General features: G+C 46.9%; 1 protein-coding gene across 1 annotated transcript in view; it reads left to right on the top strand.

Annotated features, from left to right (window-relative positions):
* Positions 1 to 23016, top strand: part of Inpp5d (inositol polyphosphate-5-phosphatase D) — a 112004-nt gene that overhangs the window by 76538 nt on the left and 12450 nt on the right. Inside the window, exons 10-21 of the mRNA XM_041650784.1 lie at positions 3472 to 3578; positions 6069 to 6171; positions 7987 to 8183; positions 8537 to 8654; positions 9601 to 9697; positions 10203 to 10341; positions 11785 to 11893; positions 12049 to 12137; positions 14699 to 14780; positions 18520 to 18609; positions 20761 to 20874; positions 22165 to 22247. Coding sequence (XP_041506718.1) covers positions 3472 to 3578; positions 6069 to 6171; positions 7987 to 8183; positions 8537 to 8654; positions 9601 to 9697; positions 10203 to 10341; positions 11785 to 11893; positions 12049 to 12137; positions 14699 to 14780; positions 18520 to 18609; positions 20761 to 20874; positions 22165 to 22247 — 1328 coding nt within the window. The remainder of the gene's footprint in view (positions 1 to 3471; positions 3579 to 6068; positions 6172 to 7986; positions 8184 to 8536; positions 8655 to 9600; positions 9698 to 10202; positions 10342 to 11784; positions 11894 to 12048; positions 12138 to 14698; positions 14781 to 18519; positions 18610 to 20760; positions 20875 to 22164; positions 22248 to 23016) is intronic.

The following is a 23016-nucleotide window of genomic DNA, read 5'->3' as shown; positions in this document are numbered from 1 at the left end:
ACAAAAGAGAGACCGAGAGGAAGGAATGTTGGGAAAAGATGACCAAGATGGGGGAGAGAAGTAGAACGACATGGAGTAACTGTGGACTGACCCGGGTACATCACGTGCGTGAGTGATGACAGCACTATAAATGGGTATGTTAATATATACTAATTTAAAGGTCAGGCGAGTTTCAGAAACTAAGTCTTGGAAAGCTACTAAAAGTGCTACTGTGTCAAAATGAAGGTGTAAACAAAGAAAGAGGAAGGGATGTGAGAAAGAAGGTCCAGCAAGAGGGGCAGGGGAGTCGATTTCAAGGTGTTGAAGAAGGAAGGCCACCTAACCTAGAGGTTCTGGGAAAGTGCTTAGTCACTGGACACGGGCAACAGAGAAGTGCTTAGTCACGTGAGAATGAGTGTTACAAATTGGGGGGAAGAGTTCGAATCAGGAAAGCCTGTAGCAGAGTTAGGGCGGAAGCTCAGAGTGTAGGGTGACCCACAGCACCATCGAAAAAGAAGAGAGCAGGGCAATTGTACAATTACAGAAACCCAGGAAATGTTTAATATTTTATTTATTTATTATGTATACAATATTCTGTCTGTGTGTATGCCTGATGGCCAGAAGAGGATGCCAGACCTCTTTACAGATGGTTGTGAGCCATGTGGTTGCTGGGAATTGAACTCAGCACCTTTGGAAGAGCAGGCAATGCTCTTAACCACTGAGCCATCCCTCCAGCCCAACGTTTAATATTTTTATTCCTTGAGAATTTCATACATGTTCACAATGTATTTTGATCATCTTCACCCCCACATTCCTCCCCTAAGTCCTCTTAGATCCACCCCCCAACTTCGTGTCCTCTTACTGAGTCCAATTTGTGCTGCCCATATGTTTGTGGGAGTGAGACCATCCCCAGGGTCTTGGTACCTACCAGTGGCTGTACCTTAAAGAAAGTTGTATTTCTCTCCCCCAGCAGCCTGCTGTCAGTAGCCCCTCAGCTAAGGGTCCGTTCTTGAGCCCCAACTCAGGAAAAGCTGTTGTTTAGGGAACGAAGAACAAAGAAAAAGACAAGTACCAGTCTGTCAGGAGCCTTGTCATCGTCATGGTGATATAGCATTGAGTGTTTATCCAGCAAAAATAGGGTGTTGGAAAGATGATGGGGAAACTGAAATTATGTTTGATAAGGAATCAGGGGGGTACAAGGTGGTATGTGTGAACAACAGCAACAAAACCTAAACCCTCACGTGTATGGTAGAAAGCTAATGTGTAATAGGAAATCTTTCTGTGTTGTGTATGTGTGTATGGAGGGTGTGTGTGTGTATGTGTGGTGTGCCTGAGTGGTCTTGAGCTGTGACTGTGTGCTGTGTGGAGCTCAGAGGACAACCTCCAGGAGTCAGTCTTGTTTTCTATGTCATTTCTGGTCATTTCTGCCACCTTGTACATTCTCCTGGCTGACCAGCTCAGGAGTTTCTAGGTAATTCTGTCTCCACCCCTGTAGGAACACAGCGTGATACCGAATCTAGATTTTTATTGAAGTTCTGGAGATTAGAATTCAGGTCGCTGAAGCAAATGATTTTACATTTTACTCACTGAGCCGTCTCCTGACCCCAGAAAACATTTCTACATTTCTCAAATGAAACCTCAGGAAACTGGAAGCAAGCAGAGGACTTAGTTTTGTTTTTCCTGACAGGGTTTCTCTGTAGCTTTGGAGCCTGTCCTGGAACTAGCTCCTGTAGACCAGGCTGGCCTCAAACTTACAGAGATCCACCTGCCTCTGCCTCCCCAGTGCTGGGATTAAAAGCATGCGCCATCACACCCAGCCTTTTTTTTTTCTTTTTTTCTTTTTTCCTTAAGAAACATATGAGATAGGGGCTGGAGAATTGGCTCAGGTGTTATGAGTACTTGTGCTTACAGAGGACCTAGTTTCTACTCCCAGAACCCACATGGTGGCTAACAACCATTATCTATCTGTAATTCAAGTCAACCTGGAGGAATCTAATGCCCCCTTCTGACCTTCAGTGGTACTGCATGTATGTGGTTCACAGACACATGCAGGCAAAACAACCATGCACATAATATATTAAAAAAATAGGGGCTGGAGAGAAGGCTCAGAGGTTAAAAGCATTGGCTGCTCTTCCAGAGGTCCTGAGTTCAATTCCCAGCAACCACATGGTGGCTCACAGCTGTCTGTAATTTGATCAGGTTCCTTCTTCTGGCATGCAGACAGAATACTGTATACATAAAAATAAAAATTTAAAAATATTAAATAAAAAAGGAACAAGAAACATGGGATAAATTTCAAAAAGAGTTCATTGGTAATTGTTCACTGAAATTAGTTGCCTTCAGGGGGCAGGACATTGGAGGGAAGTGTGGAGGAAGGGTCCTATTAACTAAAGGGAAAAAGCCTTGTGGAATGTGGAATGATTTGATTCTTTTTCCTTTTCCCTTTCTTTTCTCTTTTTTTATTTTTTATATTTTTGGTTTTTTGAGATAGGGTTTCTCTGTGTAGCCTTGGCTATCCTGGAACTCGCTCTATAGGCCAGGCTGGCCTCAAATTCAGAGATCCATCAGTCTCTGCCTCCCAAATGCTGAGATTAAAGGCGTGCACCACCACCACACCGCTCATTTGTAGTTTTATCTTTATTATTTTCAGTTGTGAGTATGTGTCTGTGTATGTGAGTGCAGGTGTCCCCAAGAGAACAGAGGAGTCACATCCCTCTGGAACTGGAGTTACAGGTGGTTATGAGTTGCCTCGTGTGGATGCTGGGAATTGAACTCAGGTCCTCTGAAAGAACAGTTCATGCTCTTACCTGCTGAGCATGGTACCCAGCCTTTCAACTTTTGATAAAAAATGAAAACTAAGCTGGGTGGTGGTGGTGCATGCATTTAATCCCAGCACTCAGGAGGCAGAGGTAGACAAATCTCTGTGAGTTTGAGCTACAGCGCGAATTCCAAGACAGGCTCCAAAGCTACAAAGAGAAACCCTGTCTCAAAAAAAAAAAAAAAAAAAAAACTACAAATTTGGGGGGGGGGTTTGTTTTGTTTTTCAAAACAGGGTTTTTCTGTAACTTTGGAGTCTATCCTGGAGCTAGCTCTTGTATACTAGGCTGGCTTCGAACTCACAGAGATCTGCCTGCCTCTGCCTCCCTAGTTTTGGGATTAAAGGCATGTGCTACCACTGCCAAGCTTTGTTTTGTTTTGTTCTGTTTTGGTTTTGGAAACTACAATTTTTATTAAGCAAGACAGAAGGGAGGGGGAAGCAGAGCGGCATGGAAGGAGGAAGATCACAGGATGGGTGGGTAGAGTTGCATGGTCTGTGTAGTGAAGCCACTTCTAGATGGTTCTGGGTACCCTGCTTCTCAAGAGTGAGCCTCTAGAGCTTAGCCCAGGAATGTAAGGGTCAGCTTGAGGGTTGGGCACCTAGAATGCCGTGGACATTGGGCACAGTGGTTGAAAGAACAGATGATAACTCTCTGAACTTCTGGTTTTCTGAAGTCCTGCAGCTCATCAAGTCCCAGAAGTTTCTGAACAAGCTGGTGATTTTGGTGGAGACAGAGAAGGAGAAAATCCTGAGGAAGGAATATGTTTTTGCTGACTCTAAAGTAAGTGACAATAAGCATCTACTGTAGGACGAGAAGGGACATGTGTCTTGAGGGCTGGGATGTGCCAGGGGGTTGCAGTCATAAGCTCCCTGAGTTGCAATCATAACCCTTTTCACACCTGGGAAGCTGAGCTTAGGTGGTCAGGACCTGGGCCGGCTGCGATTTGCCGAGTTCTGGTTCCTCTGCCCCAGGATTGTGAGTGCTGTCTCCCAGTGGAGAGAAGGCATCCCTTGCCTTGTGCCTGGTGCTGAGCTGGCCAGGAGGCTTCTGTTACCAGTGTCTCTTGGCTAGATTTAGGACCCCTTTGCGTCAGCTCTGGTTTGAAATCTGCGTGCTGGCCGGGCGGTGGTGGCGCACGCCTTTAATCCCAGCACTTGGGAGGCAGAGGCAGGCGGATCTCTGTGAGTTCGAGACCAGCCTGGTCTACAAGAGCTAGTTCCAGGACAGGCTCCAAAACCACAGAGAAACCCTGTCTCGAAAAACCAAAAAAAAAAAAAAAAAAAAAAAAAAAAAAAAAAAAAAAAGAAATCTGCGTGCTGACCAGTGCTTCCTTGTGAAGACGTCTGTATTAAAACTGCCCCGCCCTGTGGAAGTAAGATGGCTGACAGAGGAAGAGGCACTATGGGCCACAAGGAAAACCCCTGGATGTGCCTCATCCCAGCCAGATGTGGGTTCCCTGCCCCTTGATTGCTCACCACAGAAATAACCTCAAGTGTTCTGAATCCCACCTAGAGGCCTTGCTGACCGTGCTCGTCAGTACCATTTATTTGAGGCAGTGAAAATGGATGGCAGAGCACATAGGGTGTGTATCCTGGCGTGTGTGGCTGCCCCTGCCTGTCAGATACTGGAGACAAGCTAATGGAGCAGGGTGGGGGTTGGGGGCTCCCAGTACAGTCTGACAGAGGTAATCCCCACCAAGTCCCCCTAGGTGCGTACTTTGTCCTGTCCTGGGAGTGATTATGAGGTTATAGCCCCAGGCATAGGCTGACAGGGACAACAGTGAGCCAGTCCAGACTGATGATGGGAAAAGCAGTATGAGGTCACACAACTGGGCAGTGTTCTGGGCTTCAGGAGCACAGGTCCCAAACTAGTTATTTCTACCGTGTTGCTGCCCGATCAAAAGGGTTGAGACACCGACTCTTGAGCCATCCCCAGCTAAAGGCAGGTTTCAATAAAGAAGTCATTGTTAGGTCCTGATGAGCTGGTGTTTTTGGAGTGGGCAGTTGTGAGCCTTGCAACGATGAGGTTGAATCATATAAAATTGCTGGCTTTGTAATCAGGGGCACCAAGATTCCGGCCTTTCATATTGCACTACTGGGAATTTGGTGTGCCTTCATCTCAAACCTGCTGCCCTCTTGTCAACAGCCCTCTTGACCAAGAGAGGAACAAATCGGCTTCGTGCTCCACTGTGAACACAGGGACAAATAAGCGTGAAAGATTAGGGAGGCTCTTTTCTCAATGCATTCTTTTGCCTTTGCTTAGTTTCGTTCAATTTTCTTTTAAAGAAGATTGGTTTTACGTATTTGGAGTTGGGGCTTGCATGTACCACAGCGCATGTATGGAGGTCAGAGGACAGCTGGCAGGAGTCACTCCTGTTTATCTACCGTGTGAGTCCCAAGGGTTAAACTCAGCTCCACTGCAAACGCCTTCACCCACTGAGCCATTGCATTGGCCCTAGTTTCTTTAAATTTTCCATCATTGAATAAGTAATTCAATCTCTTTGGTTTAAAAAAAAGAATAACTTATACAAATAATCAAGAGTTTAAACAAAACAGTGCTCACTGTTAACTCTGAAGTATCCCCTTCCAGGTGTCTTTAGGATTTTTTTTCTCTGTTTTTATGTTCTGGTTTGTTTTAGGCTTTTTTGAGACAGGATTTTGCAGTGCAGCCCTGTCTAGCCTGATACTCACTATGTGGCACAGGCTGACCTTGAACTCATGGCAGTCTTCTAACTTCAACCTTCCGTGTATTGGGGTTAAAGGCATGAATTCCCATGCCCCACATGTATTTTTTTTAAAGATGGAAGTGTCATGGTAGCACTCAGACCATGGCCACGTCTCTGTGGCTCAAGTTCTTCTGTACCATAATTTTAAAACTCTATGGAGTTCTAGCTTAGGGATGGTGCACAATATAGTTATTTGTGTATCCTCTACCTATGGACACACTGCAGTGCCCTGATGTGGTTGGATCTTGGTGTAGCTCCTAAATTTTGGCTTCAAATCACAAAGAATGGCAGTGGAATGGCTGGGTCCAAGAAGCCACATGCTCATGGCTTCAAACACTGCTCTCCAGATGGCTGCTCTTCTCATTTGTAGTGATATAGATCTCCGTCTGTGATATGAGATATATATATACACACATATTTATATGTATGTATATATATATATTATATAAAACACCCCTCAGTATGTTTAAGCTGGCACATACGTTGAAGGCCACTGTGCAGGGAGGTGGAGGTCCTTCTCAGTGTGTCTTCCCTTCCTCCTTCAGAAGAGAGAAGGCTTCTGCCAACTACTGCAGCAGATGAAGAACAAGCATTCGGAGCAGCCAGAGCCCGACATGATCACCATCTTCATTGGCACTTGGAACATGGGTGGGTCCCTTTGCCCCAGCCCTCCTACCAGTTTTGTTTGGATTCCCTTCCTGCCTCAGCATCCACAAATGGCACAAGGGGGCACCTCCTTCTCCCGCTCAGAGTCCTGGTCTCTATCCCATCTGTACAACCCCTTTTCTAAAGAGTTCTACTGTAGTGATGAGGCAAGCAGGCCTGCTTTTCATCCTGCCTGGCTCCCGCATGGCTAGCTTATCCCCAGAATAATTACACAGAAACTGTATTCATTTAAACACTGCCTGGCCCATTAGTTTCAGCCTCTTATTGGCTAATTCTCTTGCTTTAACCCATATTTAGTAAGGCAGTTTCTTTATTAACCAATGAAAGTAACACAGACAGATGACCCTCCTACATCATTCTACGTTTGTCCAATGATGGTGAACAAGAAAAATGGGCTTCAGGACTCATGCACCCCAAGAGCAGTCACAGTAGATTACTCTATAGCTTGACAAAGGGCTCCAGGTCTTGAAGAAAGAAGTCTGACCCTGGGAGGGTATGAGGTATTATGTAGGGAGGAGGTGAGGGAAGAGAGAGAGATTGGTGGGTAGATAGATGGATGGGTGGATGGATGAATGGATAAATGGTCCTAAGTTTAAATTCCATATAAATAATGTATGTTTTTAGCATAGGTGTGTGTATAGAAGTATTAATATATATCATATATATAGAAAATATGTGCTAAATATATGGTAACATATTTCATATGATAAATATATAAGTAAAATATTTAAATAGTTATTTAGTAGAAGTACTCAGCTAGAAAAAAAAACTAAGGAACAATGTGTGTGTGTGGTTAAATATATATACCATATGTTTATATATATAGTTATATAACCATATATTATTATACTAAATATATGAATTATACTAATTGTCAATTATAATGGATAATGTTTTAATATAAATATTGAGCTAGAAATAAATAGTCAGAAGATGTCCAGTTAAATCTTACTCTCAGACAGACAACTATTGCATGGGGAATACTTATTCTAAATCGCCCATCTATCAGAAATTCAAATTTAACAGGTATCCTAGTGTCTACTATTAACCCCTAGGCTCTCACGCCCAAGGGATCATACATGTGACACAAGGATGGGAAGGTCTCCATATGTGGTCACTGACAGCCCTGGGGAGCAGAGTTTGGCAGTGACTATTATTCAAGTCCTGGCTTCCTGTCTCTCTGGTAGCCAAGAGACATACACCTCTTTGGAGTGTGGGGAGAAAGAACAACTACTCATCCTTAGGGCGTCTCCAGAAGCATATCTCCCATCGTTCCTTGAAGGAGCTGCTCCCACTCTTTTTTAAATGGAAGCCGAGGAACGTGGCATGCTCTTCCTGTTCCCCTGTTGAGCACCTCTTCATCTCAGTTCTTAGCTGAATGTCACTTCCTCCCAGGAAGCCTTTGGTGTTCCTGGCAGTGGCATAGAAGCCTCCATCCTGAACACGTCACTCTAATTGGAACTTTAAACTCCTGTGTGACAGAGCCACATCTCATGTGTTTCTGCTGCCCTAGAGCCTAGGACATGTTTGCCAACCAGTTCAGTTAGATCAGGGCTCTACAGAGGATGTCCCAGTGTTCCCATTCTTGGAAATGTGATATTATCTTTGCAACAAGATCTCACTGAACTTTGGTCATTGCTAATATGTAAGGTGATATCGGTACAGAGCTCTTCATCTAGGACATTGCCTCAGTGATTTTTGTAATGATGTGATCTCCCCCGCCCCATTTTGAATCCCCCTGATGCCCTTGACCTGACCTGCCTTTAACTCACTTGGTGTTGGGTTTTGCTGTTGAAGGTAACGCACCCCCTCCCAAGAAGATCACGTCCTGGTTTCTCTCCAAGGGACAGGGAAAGACACGGGACGACTCTGCTGATTATATCCCCCATGATATCTACGTGATTGGCACCCAGGAGGACCCTCTTGGAGAGAAGGAGTGGCTGGAGATACTCAGGCACTCCTTGCAAGAAGTCACCAGCATGACATTTAAAACAGTGAGCAGCTGGCCCCGGCCGGGGAGGGGAATACAATATGCTTTTCCAAGCGCCAAAGATGCATAGGAAGGAGCTCAGTGGTCCCCCCATTTTCAGAGCTAAAGATATGCATCCAGGGGCCATCCTTAGAAGTTGATAGGGTCCCGAGTCCTCCCTCCACCTTCCCCACTCCTGTGTAGAAGGATAATATTTACCTCTTGGAAGTATCTTCAGCCCCAGGTCTCATCTGTGAGGCGCTGTGTCTCATTCTTAAGCTAGGGATTACAAGACAGGGTGTGAGAGCTGGGGTGAATCCCTTTGGGATGTTCAGGGTTCCAACACTACACATCATCTCCCACCACCACCACCACCAGGTCGCCATCCATACACTCTGGAACATTCGCATAGTGGTGCTTGCCAAGCCAGAGCATGAGAATCGGATCAGCCACATCTGCACGGACAATGTGAAGACAGGCATCGCCAACACCCTAGGTGAGCCTAGAGGGAAGTCCCATTCCTGTGCATGCTGCGTCACTTCCTTCTCTTCTTGGCAATGTTCCCAGATTAAACCCTGAGAGTCCTGCCCGGGGATCCCTTAGTCTTTTTAGCAAATCCAGATGGTTTCCCCTGCAAAAACTCATCCAGGGTCTCTACCAGCTCTAGAGAGCTGGTTAAAATGTGCGTTCGGATTTAGTAAGTCTCAGGTGGTTTCCAAAGTGCCATTGGTCCTAGATTCAGATACTCCCTTCAGAACCCAGTGGTAGAGTACTTGCTTAGTATATGCAAGGTCCTGGGTTGGGTCCCCAGCACCAAAAGAAAATTAAACAGGTAATCTCCCACCCGCCAAAATACAGATGCTGTTTTGGTTGGTGGTGGGCCCCTGTCTACCAACTCTTTGCTTGCTCGGGTTTGCCAAACACATAATTTTAAGCCCTAGAATTTCCGATTTAGGCCTCTTCAGTGGACTCCCTGGGGCTACTGTGCTGGCCTCAGGAACATACTCTAAGAATCACTAATGTAAAATAAATTAAAACATCAGCAGCAAGGTGTGAGTTAGAGGGGGCGTGTAAAGGTTTTTTATCCCACTCGAGACCCTGGGTGGACAGTCAATTTACTCATCTGGGGGGGCACCCCCCAAATCCCAAGCTGCTTTGGTCTTTCCTGTCCTGTATCTGCTCAGTACAAGTGACCCCCAACATCCCCATACCCAGATATGGATGACAGCATCCTCTATTCTATATAGAAAATAACGAAGCTGGTACCGTCTGCCCATCATTGGCATGTCCTGCCCCATGTGACCTGTCTTCTTTCCTCTTTTTCCTCAGCCTGCTTCCCTTACTCTTTGTTAACAGTGTTAGTGCCCTTTACCTCAGCTTCTGACGCCTTGACCAGCCTACTTGGCTAACATTCTACTTCTTCTCTTTCTTCCCTTCCTCAGGAAACAAGGGAGCCGTAGGGGTGTCCTTCATGTTCAATGGAACCTCCTTGGGGTTTGTTAACAGCCACTTAACTTCTGGAAGTGAAAAAAAACTCAGGTAACAACACTCGTCCCCTCCATATGGCCCGAGCCCTCTGCACACCCGGATGTCTTGTTCAGCCTTAGCCTCAGACCTGGGCCTCTGTTGTTTAAACAAAGACAACTGTATCCTAGTATAGATCTAGGTATATGTGATTCTTATCTGGAGGACAGAAAAGATACTTATGTCATTAACTCAATAGGCTCCTTCCCTGGTCCATTTCTAAAGGAAAACACCCCTCAGGAGCATCCTATACCTTGAAGTTTGTTCTGTTTCAAGTAACCCTGTCATGACCATAACCATCAAGTACTGATCCTATTTCCTGATGGGTAGCTTCCTGCTTGAGACCTAGACTCTGTGATCCCAGTGGGGTCTCCCAGGTGCGCTCAGGTGCCCACTAAGACAGAACTAGAGTGTAAGTCCCCGTGTCCCACCTGCCGCCCCTGACCTCCAGTCATGGCAGAGTGAGGGCAGTGCCCCATGCGAGATGTGCCAGATGATGGTCCTCATTTCCCTGCATTAGGCGAAATCAGAACTATATGAACATCCTGCGGTTCCTGGCCCTGGGAGACAAGAAGCTGAGTCCATTTAACATCACCCACCGGTTCACCCACCTCTTCTGGCTTGGGGATCTCAACTACCGCGTGGAGCTGCCCACCTGGGTAAGGAGAACCTGCTTTGGGCGGAGCTGTAGAGCCGCCCAGGAGTCTGCTCCAGACAGAAGAGCAGAGAGACACAGGAACACTGAGAAACAGGCTAAGGCAGCAGCTCCTCTTTGGGACTCCCATACAGCTCCTGTCTTGAAGCCTTTGTCTTTCTTTACAGTTCCTTCCTGGCTATGTCTACTTTGCCCCCAGATTTCAGGGGCCACCCCTCATCACTGCCAATGTCACTCCTGCCAGTCAGCCAGCCAGCAGCAGCTTGCTTGGTCAGGAAGCACAGGCATCTTGCGGGGGCCAACTCACTTATTTCAACAAATTATGGGGATCATTGGTGGACCTAAAGATCTTGTTTGCCTTCCTACAGAAAGGGGACCGATTGATGTGGTCACAGGATGAATCTAGAACCCACACAGTGGTTTTTCATGCTTATAAGAGTTGAAGCAGGAGACAGCGTGGGGTGGAACAATGAGTGTCCTTCTATCTAGAAGTTGGAGTTAGCAGCCTGTTTCCCTCCCACTGAGGGACTTGAATGCATTCCCACACTCTAGTCCTGTGAGGGACAAAGGGGACACAGCAGGAGCTAACCCTGTTTTACAGTCAAGTACACAGAGAGGCTAGGGAAACTGCTGAGAGCAGAGTACACATCATTTATAGTTGTGGTTGAACCTCTGGTGTCCCTTTATCCCAAGCATTTCTCCATGTGACCCCATGTCCCTGAGCCATCTCTGGGCCTTCAGCCACCATCACAGCCCTGTAGACTGTGAGCATCTGCAGCCAGCTCAGCATACCTTCCTCACTAGAGATCCCCAGGTGATTCCTCCTGGGAATGAACAGACAGGTAGGAACGTGGGAAGAGTTCACATCCGGACCCTCCTGGGGGAGGGTTGCCACATCTCCACACTCACCTGGACAGGAACCTGGTTCAAAGTCACAGAGAAGTAGGCAGGAGGGAGGACTGTAGGACACCTAGGCCAGCACACACCCCTCCACTCCTAGTGTGCTAGACACCAAGGTCAGCACACTCTACTCCCCCCACCAATGTGCTAGACACCAAAGCCAGCAACCCTCTAACCCCCAGGGTGGCACCAATTTTTCCTGGGTAGGTCTCCAAGATAGTGATGCTCAGAGCCAGGAGTTCCTGGGTCACTTGTGGATTTATAGCTGGATATCCTTGTTCTCACAGAAAGAGCCAGAGAAATCAAAGGAAATAGGCTACCTATCTCATGAAGTATTACTAACAGTGGTGTTTAAAAGCCAGTGCACAAAAACAACAAATCCCACATGCAGATTTGGGCCAGCCTGGAGCCAGTTCTGGTGATGTCACAGCCCTTCCAGACTTTCCTTATCCTTACAACAACCCAGACTGCTGGGGCCCAGGCCTTGGTATGGTCAGGGAGAAGTCTGGTGAGGAATGGGGTCTGACCTGGCATGTCCTCCTTCTAGGAGGCAGAAACCATCATCCAGAAGATTAAACAGCAGCAGTATTCAGATCTTCTGGCCCATGACCAACTGCTCCTGGAGAGGAAGGAACAGAAGGTCTTCCTGCACTTTGGTGAGAGCACGCTGCCTCTCTGTCCGTCGTACCCTTTCCCGCCATCTTCTCTCTGCCTGAATATCCTAACCAAGGGAAGAGCTACATCTGCAGAGGAGGGAAGCTGGGTTGGAGGCATCAGGGAAGCCAGACTGAGGGCCCTGTGTCTGTTTCAGAGGAGGAGGAGATCACCTTCGCCCCCACCTACCGATTCGAAAGACTGACCCGGGACAAGTATGCCTACACAAAACAGAAAGCCACAGGGGTGAGTGAGTCCTCGTATAAGCAATTCCCCTGCCTCATCCCACTTCCTTTCCCCACCCTACCATTCCATGGCCGTTCCTAGAAAGTGGGAAGCATCCTCCATCACCAGGGATCAACAAAACAAAAATTAGAATACACATGCAGCGGCTGGGGATGTAAGTCAGTCGATAGAGTGTTTGCCTGGGTGCACAAAGCCCTGGATTCCATCTCCAGCCTCAAGCCAGGCTGGGACCCTGCATCTCTAACCCCACCTCTGAGGAGGTGGAAGCGAGAGGGTCAGGAGTTCAAGGTCACCCTTGACTACACAGTGAGTTTGAGGCCAGTCTGGGCTTCATGAGACTGTCTCCAAAACCAAAATTTTCACATGTAAAAACTGCCACCAACTTGCACACACAAAAAGCTGAGCTAACAATGGCCCCAGTCAGGATGCTGAGAGAATTTTAAAGCATTGGTTCTTATTTGTACAGAAAAGCTAGTTTTAAAGATTTACTTATTTTTATTTTATATGTGAGTGTTTTTGCCTGCATGAATGTCTGTGAACAACATGAATGCAAGGCCCACAGAAGTCAGAAGGTGGTGTCAGATCCCCTGGAACGGGACTTAAAGAATGGTTGTAAAATGCCGTGAAGGCACAGGGAACCAAACCCAGAGCCTTCCGCAAGATCAACCAGAGCTCTTAACCACTGAGCATTGACTGCAGCCCTGTAAAGCTGATTTTAAAAGACCAAAACAAACAAAGCCCTCCACCCAAACTCGGTTAGCCAAGATTGAACAGGTTTCCATGCATCTTAATGTGATGGTGCATGCTTGAAATCCCAATACCTGAGAAGCTTAGGTGGGAGAATTATGGGTTCAAGGCCAGCCTGGACTACATGGCTAGACTCCAAAACAACACCAACAAAACTGGTTTCTTTGCTGCAGGGCTTATCAGAGCCTATAAGAGCTTCTGAACATTATATTCTCCATACGTAAAACTAAACTGATCACAGAATAACTACTAATATATTAACAAGGCCACTCCTATTGAAAGGACAGCATTTGGGGAAAGATACAATAAACTACTGCTGTATTCAAAGAGTTTCTGATGGGTGAGGAACTCTTCTAGGTGAAGAGAGGTCAGAACCAAATGAACATTGGCCCCAGGCTATTTATAGGGAGAGAGAGAAGACGAGCTTGCCACTGAGTACCCCAATAGAACATGACGTCATGAGGAGCAGGCAGAGAAGGAGACGACCATTGGTCAGGAAGGATGGGGAGGCTTTTTAAAGAGGCCATCTGAAGCCGGGCGATGGTGGCGCATGCCTTTAATCCCAGCACTTGGGAGGCAGAGGCAGGCGGATCTCTGTGAGTTCGAGACCAGCCTGGTCTACAGAGCTAGTGCCAGGACAGGCTCCAAAGCCACAGCGAAACCCTGTCTCGAAAAACCAAAATAAATAAATAAAAAGAGGCCATCTGAGGTGCCTGGAAGGGCAGCGGGAGTTCAGACTGGGAGGTTTGAAGAGAGGGAGGTGACACGTTTCAAGCTCAAGGATCCATTAGAGAGAGCTCAGCCAAGCAGCAAGTTCTGAATATCAGTCACTTTTCTGGGGTCCAACCCAAGGCCATCAACCTAGACAAGTCCAGGAATAAGCAGTACAAGATGATGGGCACTGAGAGTTGCTAAGGATGCAGAGAGAAGGCTCAGAAAACCCTGTATGGATGAGATCCTGGTCCCAGGAGCAAAAGACAGCGAAATGGAAGGGGAACGTGAGTAGACTGCTGGGAGGGTCCAGGTGCAAGGCAAATTAACCTCATTCATAGCAAGACGCCAGGACATCTAAAAGTATAGCACCCAAAGTAGAGTTTAAAGAGTTGAAGAAATTAACACTTAAGTGAAATAGCCAGACTCGGAAATGCAGATATCATATTTTCAGTCCTTTACAAAATTTAGGTTTAAATATATATTCTAATTTTTACTTATAATCATAAAAATACTTTTGTATTATTTGCATATAACACACACATGTAATATATATGCCGTCAAGGCAGAAAGGGGGCTATGTGGGGGAAAGAAGGGGACCGGAAGAGATGGGGAGGAAGAACAAGAGGTACTGAGGGATGAATATGGGCAAAGTACGATGTTGCATATTTGAAGATGTCATGATGAAATCCATTGTTATATATGCTACCCTAAGAAGAAACACTTAAGAAATAGTGTAAAGGGCTGAGATGCTCAGTCATTAGAGTACTGGATGATCTTGCAGAGGACCCAGGTTCAGTTCCCAGCACCTACATGACTGCTCACCACTGACTATAACTCCAGCTCCAGGGGATCCAACACCCTTTTCTGACCTCTGTGGGCACTGCACACATGTGGTGCAATACATATATGCAGACAAAACACTCACGCACATAAAATAAGTGGAGTGTATTTTAGATAGTTTAAAGCTACCTGCAGGGAAAGAGCCAACAGCGGATGAACTCGAGGATGGCAGATCTCCCCAGTTAATACTGTGTGTTTTGTCTTTACTGATAACAATGGAAGTAGCGCGCATGCTGTAAAACGGTGATGTTGTTCTGCAGATGAAGTACAACCTGCCGTCCTGGTGCGACCGAGTTCTCTGGAAGTCTTACCCCCTGGTCCATGTGGTTTGTCAGTCCTATGGTGAGTGGATCACTGGCGGAATGTAGACTAGGGTTTGGGCTCTGAGGGCATCGGCAAACCAAAGGGCTTCAGTTTGCTTGGAGCCCTAATCAGGGATCCGGATGGAGTTGGTGCATCCTTGGCCTCCCTGGGCTGCAATGCAATAAGTAGCCCTACTCAGAGAGGCATTAAAGCACTTTCAACAGCAGCTTGCTTTCTTTCTATTGAGAATTTCATCCAGTTGTGTGTGTTCTGATCAAATCTGATGGAGGAAGGTCATTGGCTAATAAAGAAACTGCCTTGGCTCATCTGATAGGGCAGAATTTAGATAGGCAGAGTAAACAGAACAGAATGCTAGGAGGAAGAGGAAGTGAGCTCAGACATCATGCAGCTCCTCTCAGAGGCAGATGCAATGAAGCAAGCTGCCAGGTCAGACATGCTGAATCTTTCCCGGTAAGCAACCATCTCGTGGTGCTACACGGAATATTAGAAATGGGTTAGATAAATATGTAAGAGCTAGCCAATAAGAGGCTGAAACTAATGGGCCAAGCAGTGTTTAAAAGAATACAGTTTGTGTGTTGTTATTTTGGGGCATAAGTTAGCCAGGTGGCCGGGGTGCCAGGGACCCAGCCACACCGCTCCTATTACACAAATTCACTGCCACCTCCTCTCCTCCAGTTCCTCTCCTATCCCTCATAGCATTCTACCCTCCCAATTTCATGGACTCTCTCTCTTTTTTAAACCTACTCAGTCCACTTAGTGCTGTCTGTCTGTGGGTAGGTGAAGCACCTACTGGAACATGGGTAGCCTTTTGGAGAACCAAATTCCTCAAAAAAAATATCCTGACTCTCCCTCAGTAGCCATCAATTGCCAGTGAGTCCTCAGCTAGGGTGAGACTTCATGAGTCTCTCGCCCATCCATGCTGGGATTTCGGGTGACTTGATCTTGAATGGGTCTTGTACATGCAGCCATAGCTGTTTTGGTTTGCTCTCATATTTAACAAATGCTTCACTGCCTATGTCCACTCCCCTGGGCTCTTACAATCTCTCCGCCCTCTTGTCGGCAGTGATCCCTCAGCCTTGGAAAGAGCAGGTGTGATATGTATGTCCCATTTAGAACAGAGCACTCTGTAGTCTTTTGCTCTGCTTATTGACTACTTGTGGGTCTCTGTGTTAATCGCCATCTACTGCAAAAAGAAGCTTCTCTGATGCGGGCTAAGAAATGTACTAATCTAGGGATATAAAGAGAATAACTTAAAGGACAATATAGTACTATGTTAATTTATAAGAATAATAGTAGCAGATTCTCCCTTAGAGCATGTGGCCCAGCCAGTCACAGGTTTTTGGCCCAGCTAACAGTAACAGACATGAGCTCTGTCTGGGGGTGGGGGCTTCAAATTCAATCAGAAAGTGGCTGGTTACCCCCATGACGTTTATGCCACTATTGCACCAATGGGTATATCTTTCCAGGCCAGCTGTCACTGTGACTCACAGGGTTCACAGATGGCTAAGACTGCTGAATAGGACCTTCTGGTACTATTCTTTTTTAAAGAACCATACTGAGTTTGAGCCGTATAAAAGTGATAATTTTGAAGGCATAAAGCAGGCAACCACCAGGGAGTTCCATGGTTCAGCCTAATACATATCATTAAATATGTTCATGTGGATTTGGGGGCCCTAAGTTTCATTATGGGGCTAGAGATATGACTCAGCAGTTAAGAGCACTTGTTGATCTTCCAGAAGACCTGAGTTTGGTTCCCAGCATACTTACTATGGCTCACAACTAACTATAACTCCAGTTCCAAGAGATACAATTCCCACTTCTAGCCTCCAGAGGCATCTGTGTGTACACACACACACACACACACACACACACTTTAAAAGACATCACAAGTTCCTAATCACTGGCACTCAACCCTCATCCCACAGTGCACCACAAGCCAGAGACCCCTGATAGGCAGTTCATGACCCATACTTGTTCAGCTGAGCCCTCATACCTACCCATCTTCAGAGTAAGGAAATAGGTTGGGGGGGAGTTTTGCCACCCTCTCTGGAGACCATTAAACTCTGATCCCACAAATGAAGTTGGTTCCTGTTCCCTTGATCTGTTCATGTCTACTGTCCCACTGGGGTAGTTTAGCATATGCGTTACAACCCCCATTCCCGCCTCCTTCTCTTGAGCTCTGTCTCCCAGAACACTTCATGCATCACCTTTAGATGTGTGGCACAGCCACGTCTCTTACACGCTCAGCTTACACTATTAACGTCTCTGACACTTCTATACTCATAGCTTCAGCCAAGGCACTATTCTGCCTTCAGAACCTGAAAATGGGACAGGAGCTATGTATAGCTTAGGGGTAGAGTATTTTCCTGCCATGCATGAGGTCCTGGCTTCAATCCCTAGTACTGCCCTAACCAGCCAGACAAAATAAATAAAGACAGAAAGTACCCATTTCTCATCCTTTACCCAGACTCCCTGAGTATTTCCTGTTTGCCCTCTCCCACCCACACCTGAGCTCTGCATTATACACGTTAACTCTTACTACACTGATTGCCTATAACACAGAGTCAATCATATGGATACCTACGCCCCAAATCCTGCAGCCCTGAGGGCCCTCTCACTTTCTGTCTCAGAAGATTGGTCAGCTGTCTCCATCAGTCAGCTGCCTCTACAGAGGGCCAAATAATGGTGGAGGCTCATAGAATTGCCACTGTCTCTTTTGACCCTAACCTTGACCTTCCGACCTGCCCCATAGTGCAGGTTTTAGGAAAGGGGAAGGAGATGGGTCTGAAAGTGGCAGCTGGGGTTGAGGAGGGCATACATCCCACACGTTATTGTTGTAATATGATCGGCTTCCCCAGCACCAGGCTGCCCGCATTGCTAGCTTATGCCCCGAAATAATTACACAGAAACTGTATTCTTTTAAACACTGTTTGGCCCATTAGTTCCAGCCTCTTATTGGCTAGCTCTTACATATTGATCTAACCCATTTCTAATAATCTGTGTAGCCCACCAGGTGGCTTACCAGGAAAGATCTTAACCTGCGTCTGTCTGGAGTGGGAGAATCATGGCGACTCCCTGACTCGGCTTCTTTCTCCCAGCATTCTGTTCTGTTTACTCCACCCACCTAAGGGTTGGCCTATCAAATGGGCCTAGGCAGTTTCTTTATTAATTAACCAATGAAAGCAACAGATTAGAAAGAAATCACTCCCACATCACATTACCCAATGTGTGATGGGCAAAGAGGAAAACCAACTCACAGGTAAGGCTGTGTTATCTTCCGTGGCAGGATGAAGACATAATATTTTGCTAATATACCATTGAGTACCAGAGCACACAGTAGAAGGGTTTAAGGAGTTGGAGGTGGAGGAGATCGAGAAGGGGCCATAGAAAAGAAAATGCATTTCTAGAATGTAAGGAAGACTGGGAGCCTGGGTTTTCTTGCAGCTCTAACATAATTGGGTGTACCAGCGATCTATTCCTGCATAACAAATGCCCTGAATCCCAGCTCTTCAAACACAGAATCTTTTGCTCACAATTCTCTGGGCTGGACTGAACTTGTACAGCTCATTTCTGCTGTTTGGTGTCACTGGCCACACTGAGGTATTTAGTCAGAGCTGGGGTCGACTGGCTGTCAGTAAGGGTGATGGTGATAACTCCTGACAAGGTCCCGGTCTGTCCCTGCTGTGGGCTTGCCATCCATGCCTTGGCCAGAAGGCCTTCCTCATCCCTGCTTAGAAATACCTTCCCTCCTTTGCAGGCAGCACCAGTGACATCATGACAAGCGACCACAGCCCTGTCTTTGCCACATTTGAAGCAGGAGTCACATCACAGTTTGTCTCCAAGAATGGTAAGCAGTGGGCAGCATTGGCTTTTCTTGTTTTCCTCACAGACAAGGGCCCTAGCGCATTTATCCTATGGTTGCAGCTACCATTTGTCCATGTTAGAAATAGGCCCATCCTTCCCACAGGACCACAGTCTGCCCACCTGGTCTCTTCATGTCCAGGCCATATCACAATCTCAATCCAGAAAACCTACTTTTGAAACTCATTTTGGCGTAGTTAAAAGTGGGTGGTTGTAAATCGGTGTCTACCAAGGTATGGTACCTAACCCCAAAGAAGGTTCTGGGCTGGGGATACATGGGTGAATGGTTATTCATGGTATATATACTTTCGTGTGTTTTAAATATGTCTCTTCTGGATAAGCAAGTACTTCAGTTTCCTCCGATCGTGGCATATTTTATTTAATTACATCTAAGTTTAAAAACTGGCTCTAATTAAAGAAAATATTAAGCCAGCGTTAGTGTGGCTGCATAGTAGGTGGAGACGGTGGAAGTTGTGGAGGTGGGATGCAGATGAATGAGTCCCAGGAGACTGGAATAAACTGATGCTTAGGGATGCAGTTCTGTTTTCAAACTGCCCAGCCCAGCCCTGGTTGCCAGGCTACCCTTGTCCCAGGAGGGGCTGTGGCCTCTTAACAAGTCCATCCAGCCCTGATCGTCAGTGATCAGGAAGCCATGTTGCCATCTCCTCTGCCCACTCTTGACTTCAGTGCAGCAGATAACTGATTTAGGAATCCTGAGGGTGAGGCACCAAATACAGGCAGAGGACAACTGTGTTCCTCTGTACCCTCTGTGCTGAGACACATAGATGAAGAGAAATCATTGTCTTACTAGGATACCCTTCTCCCTCCCATTGGACCAAACATCTGTGGGTCTGATGTGACCCACCTTCTCCACCTATGTCTTCTCCCTGTCCTATCTCCTTCCTATATATGGCCATCTTTGTTCCACCACCTTGCTAGCCTGTGGGCTCCACCTCCTCCCTACTCACACCCATCTCCCCTTTCTCTGAGTCCTACAGAATTGGTGGAATAGTCACCCCTCCTCTGTCACTGGATAAAGCATCTTCATTTTCGGGCTGGGTTTCTTTCTGCTGGGGCTCAGTACATAGCAGATGCTTGAAAATATTGGTCACCAGTGTGGAGCCTGGACGGAACATTTGCCTAAGCAGAGCCTGGCCAAGATGCTGTGGAGTTTAGAAGGAAAGAAGGAAGGTTGACAGGTGTGGTGGTGGTAACTCTCAAGTGGCTTAGAACTTATATGGGAAGACAGAACACTTGCTTAAAAACAGTTCAGAATCACTTATAGTGACACACACCTTTTGTCCCAGCACTTAAGAGCCGGAGGCAACAGGCTCAGAAGTTCAGTGTCATTCTTAGCTACATGGTGAGTCTGAGACCAGTTTGGGGTACATATAAGACTCAGTCTTACAAAACAATAACAGTGATAAAAACCAGTTTCAGGTGTGTAAATTAACACAGTTATGAGCATGTTAGTTGAAGCCAACAAGTCCTAGAGCCCGGAGTAAAAGGACTGGACATAGCTATGCAACTGAAGTAAGGGTAGTCCTCCCTACCTGTGGACTCAAAACAGCAGATTTGAATGTTGAACCTCTAAATAAACTTGTATGAGCTCTCTCTTAGAACTAATGGGGAAATCTGGATGTGTTGGCTCATACCTTTAACCCTAGCAATTGAGAACTTGATGCAGGAGGATCACAAGTTTGCAGCCAGCCTTCGCTACGTAGTGAGTTCTAGCTAGCAAAAGAAAGGGAGGGAGGAAGGAAAGAAGGAAGGAAAAGAAAGAGAATTAATTAGTAGGTGAGATTGAGGGGTTGCCTTAGGCCATACGGATTTGTTTGCAAAACTGACATTAAAACTTGGGTTCTTGCCATCTTTACTCTTTCTGCTCGACACCCTACATGGCCAGCCTGTGACAGATTAGAGCGACTGTGGCCATTAGGGATGCTGAGCTTGCATGGTGAGTCATGAAGCTTTAAGGAAAATCTCTCCTCCACCTGGACATTCCCCATCCTTGGGCCCTCAGAGGGAGCCCAGCATGGTGGGTGGACACAGAGAAAAGAAGCCCTGGAGAGAAGCTGGGAGGAGCCTCCATCTCCAGGAACAGGGTGCAGATAAATGCCTGGTCTCCCTGTTCCAGGTCCTGGCACTGTGGACAGCCAAGGGCAGATTGAGTTCCTTGCGTGCTACGCCACACTGAAGACCAAATCCCAGACGAAGTTCTACTTGGAGTTCCACTCCAGCTGCTTAGAGAGTAAGTGGCTTGCAAACCCCCCTGAGGGGTGAGTCTTTGACACAAGTGTCTTTGTTAATGATTGATCCCCCACTCAGTTTCTTCTCTCTCTGATGAAGATTCACGGATGGGCCTCAGTGGGTCCAGCGAAGTAGGCTATAGGTGGGTTTTCCTAAGGGATTATCTGGTGTCTGTGAGGCCCCTTCTCCACCCTTGTGGTCCATGCTTTCACTGCCTCAGCCCTGGAGATGGGGCAGCCACTAGTGTACTGTCCCCTCTGTCCCCTGGCTCCTCTATCACTATTCTCTAGGCAGACTCTTACCCACTTGAATTCCCACTAAGCTGAGCTCTTATATATACTCAGTTTTGTCCTGGGCAAAGCTCCAGAGCTCTGAAGATCAGTCAGGGTCTTAACAGTTGCTACTGCCTTCCTGATGTAACCCTGGGCCCCCTCGCCCTTTCTATATTGTGGCGCTTTCATTGTGGGGCTCACTGTAGCCAGAAGCAAGGTAGCACGGTTCCATTTCAGGTGGTCATGTTGAGCACCTGGTGTGCTTACAAGGAATCCTTTCTAAACAGCATCTCTGGGCATATTGCCTGAGACTCCCGTGCAAGAGAACTTTACACTTTCTAGTTCTCCCTGGGGTGGTCTCAGGAGCAGTGGAGGAAGGATATGCACCAATTCTACAAATAGGCACAGACTCCTTGCTTCTAAAGTCCTAGGGCTGCCAGCCAGAATTCTGCCCCCTCATACCTTTCTGCGCCTTCCTGCTTCCATCCATCCCAGCCCTTCCTAGGGATAATGCCACCTTCACCAGAACATCCCGAAGCCTCAGTTCAGCAGGCAGGGTCAAAACAGTTCCAAGAGGGATGAGGGGTTTTGTGCGGGTGTTTTAAATAAACTCTCGAGACATTTGCATAGATTTCTATGGAAACAGCATATTAGGAAGCTTAAATTAGAATTTCAAAAGGCTGCTATCTTGAGTGGCGTGGGATGAGCTGTCATGCTTCCCAATCTTCTTGCCTGCGGTGTGATGACTTCTTCGTTGCCTGGTGTGCTGCAAAGAAGAGTCAAAAAGGAGGGGGATTCTCTCTGATTTTCCTAAAAGTATAATTAGCCTGTTGGCAAATGACCATCCCTTGAACAAAAACAGAATCCCCAAGGAACCTGATTCCTAAATGGTACTGAAGCCCTAGAGACTTCCAAAGAAAGAAACCATCTTTCGTCGTCCAAGGAAGGTGACCCTTGGAGTCTTTTTTGTCTTGTCCGAGCTCTGTGGTCTGCAAGCCCAGCTTCTGATCCTCCGACAGGTTTTGTGAAGAGTCAGGAAGGAGAAAACGAAGAGGGAAGCGAAGGAGAGCTGGTGGTGCGGTTTGGAGAGACTCTTCCAAAGGTAATACCGGAAGAGAAGGTGCCTGGAGGGGAGGGCATAGCAATGGAGGCCAGCAAGCCGCCATAGCAGCAGGCCTGCCCAGTGTGCAGCAGCTGCAATAGGCCTACCCAGATGGTAGCCATCCCAAACGAAGGCCAAAGAGGCCAGCGTAGAGACTCTGTTCTCAGGTGATTTAAGGCATACTTTTCAGCATGGATAAGCGACTTTAGTATTCCTAAGTGGTTCTTCAGCCCCTAGTACGCCCATTCCCCCTTCGGTTCTTACAACTGACTTGGTGCTTGTAGTAATGCCAGGCAAGCATTCTACCATTGTGCTATGTCCCTGATATCTCTGAACAATCTTTAGCCGCAGGAAGTTGGGGCAATGCTGGCATTCAGGAGTCTGTCACTCACCAAGCCATACTGTTAGCAAGCCACAGGATACTTCAAGCCCAAATGAAGGTCTTTGGCAAGGAAACACATTTCCCCAGATGGGGAGCAGTCCCGTAGTACCCTCTTTATATGCAGCTGCAGACCTTGGAGGGGCTGGAGAAGAAGGATGGAACTGCAGGCTTCTTCCTTTGGCCCCTAGAATAAACAAAGAAGGGGAGGAAGAATGGAGATCATATGGACAAGGGGCCTGGAAGCTCAACCCAGTTGAGGGTTGGGGAGAAAGTTATTCCTCACTTACCTGAGCAATGGGCTCCACCTGCTCTCTAGGGCAGGGAAAGTCAAGACTTGAGTTTGGTTGAAAGAACATCTTCAGCCGGGCGGTGGTGGCGCACGCCTTT

This window comes from Microtus oregoni, unplaced genomic scaffold (assembly GCF_018167655.1).
Source record: "Microtus oregoni isolate MIOR12 unplaced genomic scaffold, Mior012 000004F_ref0000308, whole genome shotgun sequence".
Classification (NCBI taxonomy): Eukaryota; Metazoa; Chordata; class Mammalia; order Rodentia; family Cricetidae; genus Microtus; species Microtus oregoni.
This window is presented reverse-complemented; position numbering and strand designations above follow the sequence as displayed.